This window comes from Salvelinus sp. IW2-2015, linkage group LG14 (assembly GCF_002910315.2).
Source record: "Salvelinus sp. IW2-2015 linkage group LG14, ASM291031v2, whole genome shotgun sequence".
NCBI classification, from domain to species: Eukaryota; Metazoa; Chordata; class Actinopteri; order Salmoniformes; family Salmonidae; genus Salvelinus; species Salvelinus sp. IW2-2015.
This window is the reverse complement of record NC_036854.1, coordinates 38,979,089-38,999,715: the sequence shown is the minus strand read 5'-3', so window position 1 is coordinate 38,999,715 and position 20,627 is coordinate 38,979,089. Positions and strand designations below refer to the sequence as shown.

The following is a 20,627-nucleotide window of genomic DNA, read 5'->3' as shown; positions in this document are numbered from 1 at the left end:
GGCCTGCCTGGTGACATTACCAAGCTGTTCATTTGTTAATAGAGCAATCATTTTAGCCTTTATTTAACTAGGTATGCCAGTTAAGAACAAATTCTTATTTACAATGATTGTCTACTGGGGAACAGTGAGTTAACTGCATTGTTCAAGGGCAGAATGATCTTGTCAGCTCAGGGATTCGATCCAGCAACCTTTTGGTTATGGGCCCAATGCTCTAACCACTAGGCTACCTGCCGCCCCAAATAAGAAAGAGTGTTCCAAAGCGCTCTGCCAATTAAAGCTAGTTTTAAGTTTTACCCTCCCCACTGAGACAACTCGCAGACAGTCATAGCAAAATTCTTGCTTGAGAAATTGCTCTTTGCTAAGAAGCTACTTTTGTTTATTTTTTTTACAATTTTAATTGAAAATAAAAACAGCTGCATTGGACCTTTAACATTATCATCAGTGTCCTTTGATGGGCCTGATACTGAGCCCAGGTCAGCTCTTAACATTTCCGTAGGCTCTAAAGACATGAGGAACAGTATTAACACGCATGTTCATGCACGCACCACTTCCACCGCACATGTGTAAATAACTAATATCATTACTTATATTTCTTTATTTGCCTCTTCTTTTTTACTGGATGCTTGTGTTATCTTTCTTACTAGATTTTTTATTTAATATTTTTTTATATTTCTTTTTAGTTGCTGTACTGAGAGGAGAGCTGGCAAGTAAGCATTTCATTGTACTTTGATTTGATTTGGCAATAACACAAATGTTCTTTCACACTTGCTTGCACACACACACACACACACACACACACACACACACACACACACACACACACACACACACACACACACACACACACACACACACACACACACACACACACACACACACACACACACACAGTCTTGTACAACTAACCTTGTGATGACACACAATTCAATCCCATTCAAAATCCTATTTTCCCAAACCCCTAACCCATAACCTTACCCTAACCTTGACCCTAACCTTATCTCGAAAACCTAACCTTAACCCTAACCCGGAAAAACATTTTCTAATGGCGGTGAAGGAAATGGCTGCCGGTTTACATTTACAAGCTCCTAACCAATTGTGCTATTGTGTGTGTTTTTTGAACATAATGTTTCTGCCACCGTCTCTTATGACCGAAAAGAGCTTCTGGATATCAGAACAGTGATTACTCACCTCGTACTGGACGAAGATTTTTTGTTTAATGAGTTGGACGGGAAGGATTTACTTCCAACACTGGACAGGGCACAAATCCCATTCGCATGAAGAACAAACGGAAATATAGGGGACGTAGGTCACGGTGCCTTGTAAGAATCCGACGGCGAGGGGGTAACCCGCCTCTACCTTCCGTATTATCCAACGTACAATATTTGGATAAAACACTGGATGAGCTCCGATCAAGACTATCCTAACAAAGAGACATAATATCTTGTGTTTCACCGAGTCGTGGATGAACGACGACATGGATAACATACAGCTGGCTGGGTTTTTGGTCCATCGGCAAGATAGAACAGCTGCCTCCGGTAAGACAAGGGGTGRCTCCGGTAATAGCAGGTGCACGAAATCTAATATTAAGGAAGTCTCTAGGATTTGCTTGCCTGAGGTAAAATATCTCATGATAAGCTGTAGACCACACTATTTACCAAGAGACTTTTAATTGATATTTTTCATAGCTCTCTATTTACCACCACAAAACAATGCTGGCACTAAGACCGCACTCAACGAGCTGTATAAGACATAAGCAAACAAAAAAATGCTCATCCAGAGGCAGCGCTCCTAGTGGCCGGGGACTTTAATGCATGGTAACATAAATCCATTTTACCTCGTTTCTTTCTGCATGTTGTATGTGCAACCACAGGGAAAAAAACTCTAGACCACCTTTACTCCACACACAGAGATGCGTACAAAACTCTCCATTGCCCTCCATTTGGCAAATCTGACCATAACTCTATCCTCCTGATTCTTGCTTACAAGCAAAATCTAAAGCAGGAAGTAACAGTAATTCGCTCAATACAGAAGTGGTCAGATGACGCAGATGCTAAGCTATAGGACTATTTTGCTAGCACAGACTTGAATATGTTCCGGGATTCTTCCGACGGCATTGAGGAGTACACCACATCAATCACCAGCTTCATTAATAAGTGCATCGATGACGTCATCACCACAGTGACGTACACACATACCCCAACCAGAAGCCATGTATTAGATGCAACATCCGCACTGAGCTAAAGGGTAGAGCTGACGCTTTCAAGGAGCCGGAGTCTAACCCGGACACTTGTAAATAATCCCGCTATGCCCTCCAACGAACCATCAAACAGGCAAAGCATCAATACAGGACTAAGATTGAATCCTACTACACCGGCTCCGACGCTCTTCGGATATGGCAGGGCTTGGAAACTATTACGGACTACAAAGGGAAGCACAGCCGCGAGCTAACCAGTGACACGAGCCTACCAGATTAGCTACCAGACTGTGTGATCACGCTCTCCGTAGCCGATATGAGTAAGACCTTTAAACAGGTCAACATTCACAGGGCCGCAGGGCCAGACAGATTACCAGGATGTGTACTCAGAGCATGCGCTGACCAACTGGCAAGTGTTTTCACTGACATTTTCAACCTCTCCCTGACCGAGTCTGTAATACCAACATGTTTCAAGCAGACCACCATAGTCCCTGTGCCCAAGAACACCAAGGTAACGTGTCTAAATGACTACCCACCCATATCACTCACGCCTGTAGCCATGAAGTGCTTTGAAAGGCTGGTCATCATCAACACATTAACACAATTATCCCAGAAACTCTAGACCCACTCCAATTTGCATACCGCCCCAGCAGATCCACAGATGAAGAAATCTCTGTTCCACTCCACACTGCCCTTTCCCACCTGGACAAAAGGAACACCTACTTGAGAATGCTACTCATTGACAACAGCTCAGCATGGGCCACCCCCAGGTGGTAAGTGTAGGTAACAACACATCTGCCACGCTGATCCTCAACACGGGGGCGCTTCAGGGCTGCGTGCTCAGTCCCCTCCTGTACTCCCTGTTCACCCAGGATTGCATGGCCAAGCACGACTCCAACACCATCATTAAGTTTGCCGACGACACAACAATGATAGGCCTGATCACCGACAACAATGAGACAGCCTATAGGGAAGAGGTCAGAGACCTGGCAGTGTTGTGCCAGGTTAACAACCTCTCCCTCAATATGATCAAGACAAAGGAGATGATCGTGGACTACAGGAAAAGGAGAGCTGAGCATGCCCCCATTCTCATCAGCGGGGCTGTAGTGGAGCAAGTTGAGAGCTTCAAGTTCCTTGGTGTCCATATCACCAACAAACTATCGTGGCCGAAACACACCAAGACAGTCGTGAAAAGGGCACAACAAGGCCTATTCCCCCTCAGGAGACTGAAAAGTTTTGGCATGGGTCATCAGATCCATAAAAAGTTCTACAGCTGCACCATCAAGTGCATCCTGACTGGTTGCATCACCGCCTGGAATGGCCACTGCTCAGCCTCCGACCGCAAGGCACTACAGAGGGTAGTGCGTACGGCCCAGCAAATCACTGGGGCCAAGCTTCCTGCCATCCAGGACCTCTATACCAGGCGGTGTTAGAGGAAGGCCCTAAAAATTGCCAAAGACTTCAGCCACCCTAGTCATAGACTGTTCTCTCTGCTACAGTACGTGGTACCGGAGCGCCAAGTCTAGGTCCAAAAGGCTTCTTAACAGCTTCTGTCCCCAAGCCATAAGGCTCTTGAACAGCTAATCAAATGGCTATCCAGACTGTTTGCATTGACCCCCCTATTTTTACACTGCTGCTACTCTCTGTTTATTATCTATGCATAGTCACTTTACCTCTATCTACATGTACATATTACCTCAATTACCTCGACTAACCTGTGCCTCTGCACATTGACCCTGTACCCGTACCCCCTGTATATAGGCTCGCTACTGTTATTTTATTGTTGCTCTTTAGTTATTTGTTATTTTTGTAAATACTTTCTTAAAACTTATTTTTCTTAAAACTGCATCGTTGGTTAAGGGCTTGTAAGTAAGCATTTCACTGTAAGGTGAAGTTGTTGTATTCGTGTGACACATGTGACAAATACAATTTGATTTGAATTGAAACCTATCCCTAATTCCTAACGCTAACCCTAAACCTGACCTTAAACCTAATTCTAACCCTAACACTAATTCTAACCTTAACCCTAAACCTCAGAGAAATAGTATTTGACCTTGTGGGGACCAACAAAATCTCCCGAGGTGGTCACATTTTTGTTTGTTTACTATTTTTGTGGGGACTTCTGGTCCCCTCAAGTATAGTTAAACACGTCCACACACACCCACACACACAAATAGGCCTGACAACATCAGCTGGGATCAACAACTGTCCCGCTGTTACATCAACAAAGTCATGCCATCATCATCAACAGAATAGAAGGATTATAAACATTACTTGGAACGCTCATCCATCCCTCCCGCCATGTTCCTCCTCACCCCTGATTTGTCTCTTTCTCCCTGTCTCTCTCTCTCTCACTCTCTCTCTTTCTCTCTCTCTCTCTCTTCTCCAAGGCATATCTGGATAAAGAGGCTTAACACTTCCTCACTTTCTTTCTCTGTCATACACAAACAGTCATAACACACACACACACCACACCACACCACACACACACACACACACACCACACACACACACAACACCACACACACACACACACACACACCACATGCACACGCACACGCACACGCAAACACACACACACCACACCACACACACACACACACACACACACACACACACACAACACACACACACGCAAACACACACACTAACACACACACACGCACATTAGTTGTAAAGTGGTTGTAATGACGTCATTCCAACCAGCTTTGCCCGCTAGACACACACTTGCAGATCGTGTTTGCAAACAGCCACATCTGTCCACCTCCTCTTCTTACCCCAGCCTCTGCAACCCAGTCCATCTGTCTATGTATATAATGCTCATTATACACACGCATGGTGATTATAGTGGTACTAGAACCACTGGGCTGTAAACCCTCATTTCCTCAATGTCTCAAATTTAGGTTTTTCAGTTCAGACATCCATTAAGCATGGCTGTGATGTCCAATCACATGTTCAATATAATCCCTCTGTAGAATCTCAATAGATTCTCAGTAGTTCATTACGTTGTGTGGTGTATGACAGGTCAGTCACAGAAGTGTACCACGGTGGTGGGTTCAATTCCTGCAGGGATCATTTACAATGTATGCAACCACTGTTCTGTGGTTTAAGTCACTGTGGAATCCAGTGTCTGCTGTGGCCATATTCCCAGTAGGTATGTAAAGTGTGTGTTACAGGCCAGGTGAATGACATTCTCTGTCTCTCTTTGTATACAGTCTAAACAGTATTCCAGTGGGGGATGGGAAGCGGTCCAGTGTGATCAGTACAGGCTCAGAGGGCAGCGGAACACTCAACTGTTCCCCGGGAACCATCGACTATAAGGGCTTCAAGGCCACCTGGAACGAAGAGGTGCACCAGAACAGAGAGAAATGGAAGACCCAGGCTGCTAAAGGTACACTGGGGCTAGGGCCCCTCAACCCCTCACAGGGAAGGGTCTGGCAGGTTTGGTGGGTTGGGGGAGTAGGGTATGAGACAGGATGAGAAGTGGAAGACATAGGAGGCAAAAGGTACAGAAGAGCCCCAGTCAGGGGAGGGCTTGTCAGGATGGGTTTGATCCTGGAACAAAGAGGTGCACCAGAACCGAGAGAAATGGAGACCCGGGAGGCTAATGGTAAAGCAAAACAAAAAAATAGGTGGGTTATGGGAATGATCCGTCCAAGGCCATGAGGTGGAAGTATTGTCAGTCTTAGGACAAGAGGAAATGAAGACCCAAGCAGCTTAGATATACATTAGACACCCTACGCAGGATAGGGCTTGGCTGGGAGTTCGGTGGGTTAGGGAGTAGGTGGATTAGGGCTCTTTCACACATACAAAATATGTTTTTGTTCTGACAGATCTGGAGGAGAAAACCAAAAGGGAAGCAGAGGAGAAGGCTTCGCAGGAGGAGACAGAGCCTGGAACGACAGAAGAGAAGGAAGAAAAGAAAGGGAGAGATGAAGAAGGTACACAAGCAGAGGGAGAGAAAAGGGAAGTGGTGGAGGAAGTGCCCAAAGAGGAGGCAGGGAATAAGGACCCAGGGGGGGCCGTCGGGACCATAACAACATCAGGACCAGGACCGGGGCTGAATCACTTGGACCCCAAGGAGCCTGAAACCAGCAGCACCAGCACAGAGAAAAACCAGCAAGTGCAAAACGGTACGTGTTAGTTTACAGTCAGTTACAGGCTCCTACAGATATGCTCTCTATTTATAATACTTGGTTTAAAGAAGTTGTGAACAGCATCTACTTAAAGTGCCAAGTAGTGATTAGAATATGGTGGACCCAAAGTTTGAGTCAGTTTGTCTGGTGGTCTTCTTGGTGCTCTCAAACTGTTGTTGCTATTGCTTCAGAAATGGTAGTGGAAGATAATGTCTTTGCTGAATCCTTYGCTGCTCTCCTGATGATTTTGTTGTAAAAGAGTGCCCTCTGCTGGTCAATTATGCATGTAAAATGATTTTGAAATTGCATTTTGAAACTGTTATCATATCCTCAGTGGTGTCAACATTTGTGACTACTATGAACATGTCACTTCCTTATGCTCTTCAATAAGTCTGTATTTTATATACTCAGTGACTATTTTGTTTAATCAGTGTTGTCTGTCTGGGGGATGTGTGAGGCACCTAGTGGACAGTGGTCTCTGGCTTGGTTTGTGCTGGGGCATTGTGATGGTTGATGACAGTGTTTTATTTGACTCCAGGGGAAGTCCCAGAGGACCTAGACTCACCTGACACTGACTCTGGCTCTGATGATGACAGTGAGAAAAACACCTCTGACGGTAAAACAGCATTTTCTTTCCCCTCAGGGCGAACCTTAGCTACGTTTCCACAATCAAATACTCTTTTTAAAGCGAAGAGTAGAAAACAAGCCGTTTCGGTTATGACAAGGCATGGAAAAATCACATTTAAACATTGTAGTTTGGTCCTGCAAAAAATGGATTTGACTAAGGCTATGATGTGACAGCACAGGACTGTGACTGACTCTCTTGTGGAAACATGTCTAATGTCACTCACACGCTCACTCACCCCTGCCATCCTCCACCACCTCCTCCCTCTCAAAGGCAACCTCTTTCTATCCTTTATTTCTTTTATCCCTTCCCCTGAGTCTGTCCTTCACGTTACTATGGTGACAGTGTGTTCAATGATCATTATCTACAGTCTTGTTCCAGCCTGACAGGGACTTTGTCATTGTCCCTCTATACATAACATGTTCTTTTGTTATCAGACTTATCTCTGAAACTCAAAGCTCTTCTTCCGAGCAAACACAATCGCTCTCATTTAGCTGTTAACACCCTTTGACAACTGACTCTCAAAACCATCACCCCCAACCTCATGTTGACTGACCATGTACAATTTTTGGGGTCATAATGTACCTACAGCTTTCCTGTCATTTCGACAGACTTCCCGAGCGTAGACGTTGTTGACGCCTGACAGATCTTATAACACCTTGATAGGTATTTAAGTATCAGCTAACCACATCATATGTTATAGCAATTTGCCAGTCGATGACGTGGCACGCAACCATTGGCTGTTGCGTCAGCCTCGCCTTAGCTGTGGATCACGGCCTATATTGTCATTAACCCCTCCCCCTTCCCAGCATGCCATGCAGCGGTCCAGGAGACCAGGAAGTTGGAGCAGGAAGTTTTAAGTGTGCCATATGTCCTCTTCCCCTCCCACAGATACAGAAGAGGAGGATTCTGACGACAGTAACCATGACAGTTTACCTGCGTCTCTAGCGGCTGCAGCAGTGGTGGCTGCTCCTACGTCCAATCCAAACTAACTGCCCATTCAGTTCCCCAACAAAGACTTCATTTACCAGGGGACACCTCTCTCTCTCTCTGTCTAATGTTCCAGATTGCCCTCTGCTGGATGTGTACTGCTTTTATTTTGGTGTATTCTTTTTTTTCAACACTATACTCTTAGAAAAAAAGGTGCTATTCAGATCCTAAAAGGGTTCTTCGGCTGTCCCCATAGGAGAACCCTTTAATAACCCTTTGTGGTTCCAGGTGGAATGCTTTTGGTTCCAGGTAGAACCCCTTTCCACAGAGGGATCTACATGGAACCCAGAAGGGTTCTACCTGGAACCAAAAAGGGTTCTTCTATCTATGGGGACAGCTGAAGAACCCTTTTAGGATCTGAATAGCACCTTTTTTCTAAGAGTGTAGTTCCACTTATGTCTGTTTCTGGTGGAACCCTGCTTTTCCGTCCGCTTTTTTCTCCCAAATCAAAGCTTAACTTGCCGGTCCATGTGTTACCATGGTAAATGTGCTGGTTTCAAATTAGCACAAACATTGCGACCTTTGTCATTTCCTGAGCCATGATGGACTTATAGGCTCTTTCTTCCAACTGGAGAGGGGCAGGCACATGCACAGGCTGGTACATGAGAGGGTAAGGCTAAAGGACAGGACAGTGCTGCCCTGTGTTGCCCTGGCCTCCACACTAGCTAGGCCCTTCCAGAGGAGCTTTCAGTTTGCTCTGTGTATCTTCCTCTGCTCCTACTCATCACAGCAAAGTTCTGGGTGATGGAAGAGTGGCCTGGTTTGCATTTGGACCTTCAGACCTCTCTGTGTTTGTACAGTATGTGCATCTGTGTGTGTCGAGCAAAATGTAAACAATGGCGAATTTAAGAAGGGTGTTGAAAGAATGGCGAATCTACATACAACTGTTATTATTACTTCCACCAGTGTAATTAATGAATAAAGTACAATGACATTTGTCTTGTTTATATTGCATACATAAACTATATAAGATAAACGATTGTTAGATTTGTTTCGCTTTTACATTTAATTTTGCAACTAGAATGCACTTTCTAACTAGCACACATCAAATGAAGTCATAGTTACCCGTTAACATACAATCTAAATATGAAGTCTGAAACGTATTGGCTTCATCATGGAAGCGTCTTCTTAGAGAGAAATAACACATATTTAGTAATACTAAGAAACAATATTGTGTACGGTAATGTATATACATATAATGATGTATTGTGTTGACCTATGATTCTCTAGCATTAGAATTCCCATATGTTTATTGTAAATCTAAAGAAAAAAGTAACTTTGTCCAGAGAACCATGATTGATTCATAAGTTGTCTCTAAATAGTATGTAATGTTATTCTTTTTACAATGTACTGTAGGTGATTTATGTTCTCCACAGTGCAGGTTTGATTGATTTCCAACCATCCAAACGTTATTGTGATGACATCATACGACTGTTATTAAGCCAGGCACAACAACCATATTCATTTTTTTCGGGGCGGGGGAAATCAACCGTTTATAACATGTTACAATGCCAAAATATACTGTATATGTGTGCTTAGGTTTCGTTGCTTACTTTTCTCTCTAGTTCGTGGCAGTTCTAGCTAGGGGAGTTTCCTGGTTGCCAGAGTATAATATGTATTTATTGTACATATGTTATTTATGAATTATTGTGTATAGTTATAATTTTGAATGTCTTAATGTAGTCGACAGAGAGAAGTAACATGTTTCTAAGACTTCTGATGTACAGTGTCTCTGCTGAATCTGTGCTCCCCAATGACATGGATGAGTGGGTTAATGTTTCATTATTTCAAAGTAGTGTGAATCTATCATTATGAGTTGGTTATTTGCGCTTTGCACTTCAACTCCAGGACTTCTTCTGACTTTGCTTTAAGACACTGCAGCTCAACACAATATCCTCATATCCTCAAGTCTTTCTTTATCAAYTGCATTGGTGCATACAAAGCATGAGAGTTTTCCAATATGTGGATAAGAATTGGGTTGAGAGAGTCAGTTAATTCCCACTCAACGTTCAACTGTGATGTGAAAACTTTGTTGAACAAACTTGGAATCTGATTGATCCATCTTGATTTACCAATACATACGTTTTATACAAATCATTCACAGCATGTAAATATAATTTAAAAAATGTGTGTTAATAAATTAATTTAGCATTAACAGAATTATTATATCTCAAAAACAAAGAAAAACACAGGAAACGAAACAAACAGAACAAACACTAGGTTACTACACGTAATGAAATGTAGAAAGTAAAGAATCAAAATATTTCATGTTGTGTTCAAGAAGCAGACTTATAGTACATGTACAGTATTGACTGGGTCATCTTTGGGGTTTTCCAAAATGGCCTCCAGGTTCACTGTGTAGAAATTCCTGTTGCCTTGACCAAAGATAGAAAAACAACAGATATTATAGATATGCTAGAGTTAAAATAAAACTCAACCTACAAAAGGGTAAATACTTCTGTTTAAGCTCCTCAAAATGATTTATTTTGCTCCAGAAGGAAGAATCTTTGCCTTAAAATAGATATGTCTTTACTCGTCACTTCAGTGTTGCCCTGTAGAACAGTCTATATGTCTCTATCTAGCTAGCTTGCAAGCTTTTGTGACATCTTTCAGCACAAGATCTTGTCAGTGTTTAGTGATTGTTAATACTTTGTGGCAGCTATCCCTTTCCATGATTTCTAGATGTTGTTTCTTGTGATACAAAGGGATAGGGTCTGTGTTACCTTTTCCTTTCTTTTTTTTACCATTACATATATTTGTATCTGACCGCTACCCTGTGGTACTAGTTCTGTCATTCAAAATTGTACTTAGTCATGCCTGTTATCTGGACTGTGGAACATTGTCATAGTGAAGAATCCCTGAAGAACGTAAAAACATGCACAGACCCATTTTTATGGCCCCATTCTCACGCCTTGATTTATTATTTTATGACATGCAATCTTTGTGAATTTGCTCCCTTTACTTCAACTCAAAACCAGCAATCTCATGCCTTCCTGAAACAGCGTCATATATTGTCAGATATTTACATTTTGATCGGTCAACATACTGTGTGTGAAAGGTTTAAATGGACATGTGTAAATGAGGATAAGCTGATAGGTGAGTATAGAATCTATAGATCATAGTTTTTTGTGAATTGGTGTGTGGGTGGGTATATGAAGTGCAGTATGCTTCTGTGTTCTATTGCTAGGGGTTAGTATAGGTTGATATCGAAATATGACGTTATTGATAACAACCTATTGCCAGTACAGTAAGTTCGAGGCCCACGGTTTAGTAGTGCCAGTATAGTCATTTCTGTGACCCCCATTTTCTCTATGACCAACTCATCAGCAAACCCTGGGATGAAATCACTACAGACGAAACCATGTTCATCTTGTTTTTGTTTTTTRCGACATATATCCCCCTTATTTCCGTTTGTTTTACTGTGCCGTGAAAAAGTATTTGCCCCGTCTGATTTTCTGCAGTATTGCACATTTTCACATTGAATTTGGTCAGATCTTTTTGTGGGTTGTAGTCACAGGAGGTTGGGGACACCTCAATTGGGGAGGACGGGCTCATGGTAATGGCTGGAGCTGAATACGTTGAATTGTATGAAATACATTAAACGTGTTTGATTCCATTCCTTTTGCTCCGTTCCAGCCATTATTATGTGCCGTCCTCCCCTCAGKAGCCTCCACTGGTTGTAGTGGTATATAGAGGGAGTCTGAGAGAAAAGATGAGGTAACCAAACATGCAGTCTTCAGGTGTGAAAAAGTTATTGCCGCCCCCCAGTTAATTCCACCCAATTAAAGAGATAATTACAGTCAGCTGTTTGAGTCCTTTGGTTAACAACCAGCCCTGATTAGGGCCAGCACTGCCTAATATAAATCTGACTAACTTTGGTCCTTACCATCAGATTGAATTTGTCAGAGCACAGGTTTTAGAGGCACATCATGCCACGATCAAAATAAATTCCTGAAGACCTCTAGAAAAACGTTGTTGATGCTTATCAGTCTACAAAGCCATTTCTAAGGCTCTGGGGCTCCACCGAACCACAACCAGAGCCATATTGTCCAAAAGGACAATGTTTGGGACAGTAGTGAATTTCCCAGGAGTGGCCGTCCTGCCAAAATCTCTCCAAAGAACTCTAGAAAAACATCCAGGGATTTCTAGGTCTCTCTCGCCTCGGCTAAGGTCAGTGTTTATGATTCCACCATCAGAAATACACTGGGCAAAAATGGGATTCATGGCAGAGTAGCAAGGTGGAAACCATTGCTCACTAAGAAGAACATGAATGCTCATCTCAAGTTGCCAAAAAATTGCCTGGATGATCCTCAAGAGATCTGGAACAATGTTCTATGAACAGATGAGTCAAAAGTATATATTTTTGGCTGACATGGGCCCTGTTATGTCTGGCGAAAATCAAACACAGCAAGAACCTCATACTAACGGTCAAGCATGGTGGTGGTAGTGTGATGGTTTGGGGATGCTTTGCTGCATCATGACCTGGATGCATTGCCATCATTGAAGGAACCATTAATTCTGTTTTATTTTATATTTTTTTACCCCTTTTTTCTCCCCAACTTTGTGGTATCCAATTGGTAGTTACTGTCTTGTCCCATCGCTGCAACTCCCGTATGGACTCGGGAGAGGCGAAGGTCGAGAGCGTCCTCTGCGTCCTCTGAAACACGACCCTGCTAAGCCGCCCTGCTTCTTGACACAACGCCCGCTTAACCCAGAAGCCAGCCGAACCAATGAGTTGGAGGACACACCATACACCTGGCGACCGTGTCAGCATGCATTGTGCCCGGCCCGCCACAGGAGTCGCTAGTGCGCGATGGGACAAGAACATCCCTGCCAAACCCATTGAGATGTGGCAGGACCTGAAATGAGCAGTTTATGCTTGAAAACCCACACGTCACTGAGTTGAAGCAGTTCTGCATGGAGGAGTGGGATGAAATTCCTCCACCCACTGTGAGAGACTAATTGATAACTACAGAAAGCGTTTGGTTGCAGTTATTGCAGATAAAGGTGGCATGACCAGTTATTGAGTATAAGGGGGCAATTACTGTTTCGCACGGGGGCATTGGGTGTTGCAACTTTCATTAATAAATAAATATGTCTAAATGGTTTGTTATTTGTTCGCTCATGGTCCCTTTTATATAATATTAGGTTTTGGTTGAAGATCTGATAACTTTCAGTGTAAAAAATATGCAAAAATACAGAAAATCTGATGTGGAAAATACTTTTTCACAGCACTTACTTTATGTATTTGAAGCCATAACAATGTTAACTTTTTTTTGTGAGTATTGCTTCAAGGGGTTTCATTTGGTAATCATCAAACCGGTTGTCCTCATGTTTTTCCCCACTTTTTTTGTCTTATTTTGTTTGAATTGAAGATTTTATTGATCACACACCAAGAACAAACTGTGCAGCAGGCCATGTGGTGTTGTTTGTTCCAACGCTACGTTAGTGCACTGTTGTGACAATAAATCTGAACTCAAAGGGCTCAGATCACGACTCAGTGTCTTCATTGTGTCCAGTTTAAAACTTTTTGTAAAACCTATTATGTATTAAGCACACAAAATGTTTGTATTGTCAGTACTGTATGTGTGAGGTCTAACACCAGACTACCTATAACAGAATAACCCATAAAAGTACTCTACAATGGTTTACAAAATAATAGAATAAACAATAGATAGCACCACATCAGATCTGGGTTCAAATACATTTGTATTTCGTTATTTGTTATTTAACAAATTATTTGCTGTGTTTTTGAGTATTTTCAAATAATGTGGCCTGAATCAACTGCTTATATTGGAAATATTTGAAAGTATTTTCAAATAATTTTCTATAAATAGCCTCCTATTTGAAAGTATTTTCAATTACTTATTTCAAATACTATTTTCAAATGTCTGGATTTCAAATACTTGGGAGTATATTTGAGTCAGTGTTTGAGTCAGTCTTCCAAATACATTCCAGTATTCAACTACTTGTCTTTAAAAAAAAATACTTGAAAGTAATTGAAATACCTTAAATAGTATTTTAACCTAGGTTTGCACCACATACACATATACTGTATCTGCATATGAGGATAGAAATGTGACCATGTATAAAAAAAGATAAACAAAATAAAAACCTTGACGATGGTTTTTCCCTGACAACTGACATGGTGACCTTTTCTCTTGCAGACTTGTCAGGCTCGGAGGGCTATGATCTGATTCGCTACTACAAGAGACCGAGCTACTGTGCCAACTCTCACCTGGCACTACCCTCCAGAGAGAAAGAGAGGGAGAGAACCGAGGGCAGGCCCATTGACCCCAGGAGCAGAGTCAGGAAGCTTCAGGGCATCTCCCTGCGCCGGAGTAAGTGACATCACAAGAAGTGACCTCACAGGAAGAGACCTCACGGGAAATGACATATGTAGACGTTGCAACCCACGTTGTTCTCACTTATACTTATACTGGTGACAACAATGCAAAGCTGTTCCCAGACAATAGATTATTCAATTATTATTTTATATATAGTAGTTAAAGAGGAACTGACAGTGTTTTAGACCCATTCAATCTTGTTAAAATATGTTTATCTACACCCCCTCTGGAAGAATATGGCGCATTTGTTTTGACATTTTGTGACAAGAAGCATTTTTCACGTTTTCATGTTTGGGAATGACGTTGAGTTGGGTATTTGTGAAAATCTGGGCAATTAATAGACTCCCCTGTAAATAAAAAAGAATAAAACGTGTCAGTCTTGTCCAGGCCCAGACTCTACACAGATCTGTGCACCATAACCAATCTGAGCTACAGTCGGCCTATATGCAAATAAGCCATTGCCATACGGGGATGTGCCAATGAGGGGATTCGATTAATGCCCCGGGCATGCCCCGGCCCCCTGGGTGAACCGAGTTAGCATTGATTGCAATCTATTTGGAACCGGGCTTCCTCCCGGGCATGAGCCATGTGAAAACAAAAGTGACATAGGTTAACTAGAGTCGAGGCCCGCACAAAAATCGAATTAGCATAATAAAACAATCCCTGTCGCAATCTGTCTGTATAAGCTGGATAAATCAGTTTTTTAGCATGGGCGCGTCTCAATCCACCACATCCACTGATGTTGGCCTTCCGCTTCTGCGGTGGAGGGTGGCAGAGCTACAGTAGTGTTTATCAGACCAGGAGACATCCCGTAAATCTGTCTTTTCATGGAAACGTCTGCAGAGTCCAAACGGTTTAGGCTAGAAACGAATGTACACCACTATGGAAAGCTGAGACATTCACGAAAAATGATGGTGCCCATTGGGCAAAAACTTGCTGAATCAACGTTGTTTCCACGTTATTTCAGCAACAAAAATGCAATGTGTTGACGTTGAATCAATGTGGAAGACTGATTGGATTTGAAAAAAAGTAAATCAACATAAGGAAATTATGGCTTTTTTTCACCCAACTTTGAACCTAAATCCAATGACATGGTAAAATTCTTTGTGGATTTCACATTGAATTAAGGTTATTTGTAAATCAAAACTAGACCTGTGTTCTCTGTTTTGCTCTAAGACCCCCACAAGCTTCAAGGTACCACAATGTGCCAACTTCTGTCTGTAGTGTCCGAACTGTTTGGGCTACCCCACCATTGAAAGCTGAGACTATCACAAACACGTACAAGCCTCACAAGACACGACTTAAGGGAACCCAGTTCAGAGCCAAAAAATGAATGGAAGTCAATAGGGCATTTCCACATTTAAAAAATTATCCTGAGCTTTCTTATATCTCTCAGATATAAGACAGACACTTCAAAACATATTTCCTTTTCATTTATCTGTCAATGCGTCTCTATACGCTAATAGCAATAAGGACCAGGGCTGCTACAAAACATGTGGTGAGCTGGCATTTGCCCCAGCACTTTTAAATCAGATAGGGCAGCGCCCAGTAACTTTTCATTTAGTTTAATATTGACAAAATAGGCACAAAGTGCTGTTTTTTTTTACAGATTTTTGCTTCATGGTTTGTCTACTCATGCACAATTTGTCCTTCACATCGGAGTGCTGCGTGCCTGTCTTGGCCAATCAGATTTAAGAAAATTGCAAGGTCGCGCTGGCCAGGCACAATGCACAAGCTTAAGACACTCTCCACTTTCCTCCGGTATTTATTTAGCAAAGGGGATAACGCATCACTCCTGACAGACACAAGCAAAAACTCTGTACAAAAATGTTGTAGCTGCCTACACCTAAACATTAGCGATCTGACATGCTGTGTTGCAGTCTGATCAAATGTAGGCTACTAACAATACCAACTGCATACCGTCGTCTACTATGCCCTGTCCCTCTGGCCAGGGTAAACTAAGTGGGAATATTGTCTATTTATAGCTCATTTGTTTGTSTTACAAAGAAATGTTAATGAGATGAAATTTGGTAAATATTCAAACTTGGGCTGACTAGGCTACCTAGACTTTTTCCCCAAAGAAATATTAACTGGAATTAATCAATAAACATAATAGCTGACATAGACTGTGAGTAACTTTTTTTTATTGGGCCTACAATTGAATAGTGCAAGCCTACACAATGCAAATCTGTATAAAGCAAGCTCACCCCTGTGAGTTCTATTGTCCAATTATGTTGCTGTCTCTGTGTCTGTATCAGTGACGGCTGGTGGGAGGAGCTATAGGAGGACAGGCTCATTGTAATAGCGGGAACGGCATCAATGGAATGGTATCTAACACATCAACCATATGGAAACCATGTTTGACTTCGTTCCATTTATTCCATTCCAGCCATTACAATGAGCCTGTCATCCGGTAGCTCCTCCCACCAGCCCTCCACTGGTCTGTATGGAAGAACCCCCCCTGTTCGTCTAGCTTTAAAAGGCACCCACCAGATGTAATTCCTGCCCTAGACAAATATTGTCTATTATATTGACAAGACAGTCAAGTGATCGCTCTAACAATGGAAATATATGTCCTCAAAGATGGAACACATGTGGGAGGGGAGATAAGATGGGACCATTCTAGCCAATGAGAGGTCAGATAAGTGCATGAACAATAGGCCATAGAGGACTCGTCTTTGCATCTGTGCCTTTATAGCATCTGGGACAGCATGGGTAGCACCATTGAGGCTCTCTCTATTTTAAAGTAGTACATTTTCTTCTTCATTGGCTGATTTCTCTGGCTCGGAAAACCGACCCAGTTGACTATTTTAAAATTGTGGAAGTCCTCAATGGCAATGTCCATGCTAAAACGGCTAGATCCGTAATGCGTCCTCTATAAACTGTATCTCTGTGACAACAAGCACAACTCTGATATTAACAAAAAAAATTGTGGCCTAAATCCCACATGCGTCCACTTACATCAGTGCATTCGTAGCAACCTAACCATTATGCCATTTCTATTAGATCAAATAAGCCTCTTGTAGCAAATTAGCGATGACATTTTTTGTTGTCCAAATTTGATACTCTTATTGACTACCATACAAAAGTTATTCAGTTCGTGTGCTTATTTACGTAAACAGATTTGGGCAGATTAAAACCTCTCGCTTTGCCTCTTCCTCTCTGCCCTAGAGCAAGAATGCTTGTTTAGGATGCACCGCTGATGAATGAGGCAGGCTACTTATACATGTTTAAGAATTGGGGGTGGGAAAGAATGTCATGGTGATTTCGACGTGGACTGGAGAAACAACAACAAATAGGGAACTGACAGCTGTCAGTGTAGATAGCTAGCATGCTAACCTTATCTAGCTAGCTAATATCATCTGTTGTTGCTGTTTTTTTATCTACATCATATTCAAAAGAATAGCCAGCTGGCTAGGCTGGTTCTGGAGCTGGATTTGTCATAACCATTTAGGGAAAACTTTGCCACAGATGGAAACCAGTAACTTTGACTTTGCATTCTATTGTTTTCTCCAACGTTTTGGCATCTTCCATAAGAGATATGCTTTTTTCTACATTGTAATGGCCACGATGCAACCTTTGGCTAGATACAGTATATTACATTGAATGCATGCATTGACATCAGCATCTTTATACCTTGTTTGTAAATGAAAGATAACAGCCACACATTGTAGAGCTACTTTTAATTAACATGTATAGGCTACATATTAGTAATATGACAACTGAAAACAACAATGTCAACAACAAAAAATGTAGGCAAGAAACTCTCCTCCAATGACTTCTAGTTCTTTCCATCCTTCTCTTCATCCTCCATGTGAATCATTCTCTTCTCTCCTTTCACCATCCTCACACCTGATGAAGGCAAGTGACTCAACACATAAAAAATTATGGTAAAAGATTCATACTGCGAATCTGTTACGACACCAATATCAATTTATGAGGTCACAATGTACAGAATGTCACCCTTATAAATACATTACTGTCCATAATTTAAGCATAGAGGTTACTTACACATCTTGTTACTGTACATTACATCAACATATTAAGCCAAACCACTATTTTACAGTTTACTTCAAGTCTCATTTTGTCTCTAACAGTAACAACAAGAGAGTGAGACTGACCTGGTATGAGTGGAGGAGTGTTGAGGACGGGCGTGTCTTTCCTGCGTGGTTTCTTCAGTTCCTGCTCATCTGGCTGCTCCTCGGGGTGCACTGCCTCAGGACAGTGTTTCCCCTGCACAGCTCTGGTCATCCCTGCCCCCTCCTCTAGCAGGGTCCTCACAGGCTCCACCATCTGATCTGTTACACAGAAATATAACATACATGTTATTTATATTTATACAGTAACTATGAGATGTGTTGTTTGTTGCTATTGATAAGTTAATCACAAAAATGGAACGGAAACTTGTGGTTTCAAAGAAAAGTATTGCGTATAATGCAGTATGTGGTCGTGTAAAGTGGTGGTATTTCATAGTGTGTGTGTGCGCGTGTGTGAATCTACACATACGTAATCCACATCACGAATACACAAAGGCATTGTGTGACAGTAAGCAGACCTGGCTGCTGTCTTACCATCTGTCACTGTGTTGGTTGGTCCCAGTGGAGATCTGCTCTCTCCCTCTCCTTTTCTCTCCTTCTTTCTGTTTCCCTCCCCCTCCCCTCTGTCTCTCAGATACTCACAGTGGTGTTCCTGTTCACCCGTCAGTCTGTGTTCCGCTGTCTCCGGGGGCGACCTCACACAGCCTGTAGACATCTTCTCCTCCTCTTCTCTCTCTCTTATCCTCTTTCTCCCAGTCTGGACCCAGATCAGATAACACAGCCCAGTCTCAGTCTGGACACACATAGATCCATTATTTATGCTCATGTCAATAAGGGACTTCAACACATCAGGGAAACTGTAGTCAGATTGTCTAGCTTTGAATGACTCAGTTAAAAAGTTGATTTTGACTGATAAAACCCCTTTCTGTTAATGCTGTGTTTTGCTCTAGTTCAACTGACCGTTGCAAGTGGATAAATTGGTAAACTGGCATAAATCTCCTTGCCAATTAGAAACATGAATAGAAATCACAATTGCATAAATACATCTGTAATGTTATAAGAGACTCACTAAAACTTTTCACAAGCGCTACAAAGCAATGGTAATGCCATTCGGAGGAGAGAGTAATAAACACAGAATAGACAGACCGACAAACATCGACAGATAGAGATGTAGAGTGTATATCTCACCTCAGCTGTGCAGTGAGCAGACAGGACAGAAGGAGTGAGTGCCAGGCCAGATCAAAGCCATGGTGTTAAGTAGCTCGGAGGAGGAGCATCATCACCACCCATCCGCCCAGTCCGGAGGAGGAGCATCATCACCACCCATCCGCCCAGTCCACAGTCTCCATTAGCGCCCGTTGTCACGGTGACAGGAGCCCTCTTATCCTGTGTCTGCTGGACCGCTGTCCAAATGGTATGATGAATTTGAATGGGATCTTAATTAGCAAACTTCAACAGGTTCAATGACAGCAGCAGGGCCCGTGAGGGGGCTCTATGTAGGAGAGCGAGGGAGGAGGAGGAAGGTGGAAGAAAGAGAGGGGAAGAAGACAGAGAGCAGAAGAAACGGAGAGAGGAATAGGAGATGGGACAGTGGCAGAGGAAAGAATGAGACAAAATAAGAGGAAAGGGAAAATTAGGAGAATAAAAAAGGATGACATGGATAGGTGGAAGGGCAGAAGTTAAATGAATAGCAGATTTTTTATTTAACCAGGCAAGTCAGTTAAGAACAAATTGTTATTTACAATGACAGCCTAGGAACAGTTAACTGCCTTGTTCAGGGGCAGAACGACACATTTTTACCTTGTCAGCTCAGGAATTCGATCCACCAACCTTTCGCTTACTGGCGCAACGCTTTAACCACTAGGCTACCTGCCACCCCAATGGAGAGCAGATAGGTTAAAGGAAAATCCCAGATGTCATGGAGTAAGCTTACGCTACCCGTTCAACCATCCCCTGCTTTTGGTTATTGATATCCGCTCTATCTGCTCTGTCATCCCATGATATTATCTTTCGATATGAGATCAGTGATATTTCCCCTGGGCACAATACCACATGTGATATGACTAATATCCAGTGTCTAATTTCACAGCGCTAAACTATTCAATTTGATTGTTTTACTCAAATTTATTTTACAATACCTTGGTAGCATTTTGATGAAATGTACATAATAGTTCTCAATTTCACCCAGGTTTCAACTAAATATCTGCAACAGTGCTTTAATGTTTGTATTTAGTATTTTATTTGGATCCCCAATTAGCCGCTGCCAAAACACAACAAATAAGATAAATAACACTACAT

General features: G+C 42.3%; 2 protein-coding genes across 3 annotated transcripts in view; one reads left to right on the top strand and one right to left on the bottom strand.

Annotated features, from left to right (window-relative positions):
• Positions 1 to 18,458, top strand: part of pde1ca (phosphodiesterase 1C, calmodulin-dependent a) — a 118,854-nt gene extending 100,396 nt beyond the window's left edge. Inside the window, 5 exon segments of the mRNA XM_024000569.2 lie at positions 5,410 to 5,585; positions 6,028 to 6,327; positions 6,869 to 6,946; positions 14,113 to 14,286; positions 18,390 to 18,458. Coding sequence (XP_023856337.2) covers positions 5,410 to 5,585; positions 6,028 to 6,327; positions 6,869 to 6,946; positions 14,113 to 14,286; positions 18,390 to 18,406 — 745 coding nt within the window. The 3' untranslated portion in view covers positions 18,407 to 18,458.
• ppp1r17 (protein phosphatase 1 regulatory subunit 17) lies at positions 17,957 to 20,392 on the bottom strand. 2 transcript variants are annotated; one of them, XM_023999634.2, is made up of 4 exons: positions 19,518 to 20,392; positions 18,972 to 19,086; positions 18,414 to 18,590; positions 17,957 to 18,144 (listed from the first exon to the last, which is right to left on the bottom strand). In XM_023999634.2, the coding sequence occupies exons 2-4, from the start codon at positions 19,042 to 19,044 to the stop codon at positions 18,074 to 18,076; spliced, it is 321 nt and encodes a 106-aa protein (XP_023855402.1). In that variant the 5' UTR covers positions 19,045 to 19,086; positions 19,518 to 20,392; the 3' UTR covers positions 17,957 to 18,073. The 2 variants fall into 2 exon arrangements, with proteins under 2 accessions (XP_023855402.1, XP_023855401.1); XM_023999633.2 differs by having other exon boundaries at positions 18,972 to 19,122; positions 19,518 to 20,034.
• Between the last annotated feature and the right edge of the window lie 235 nt (positions 20,393 to 20,627).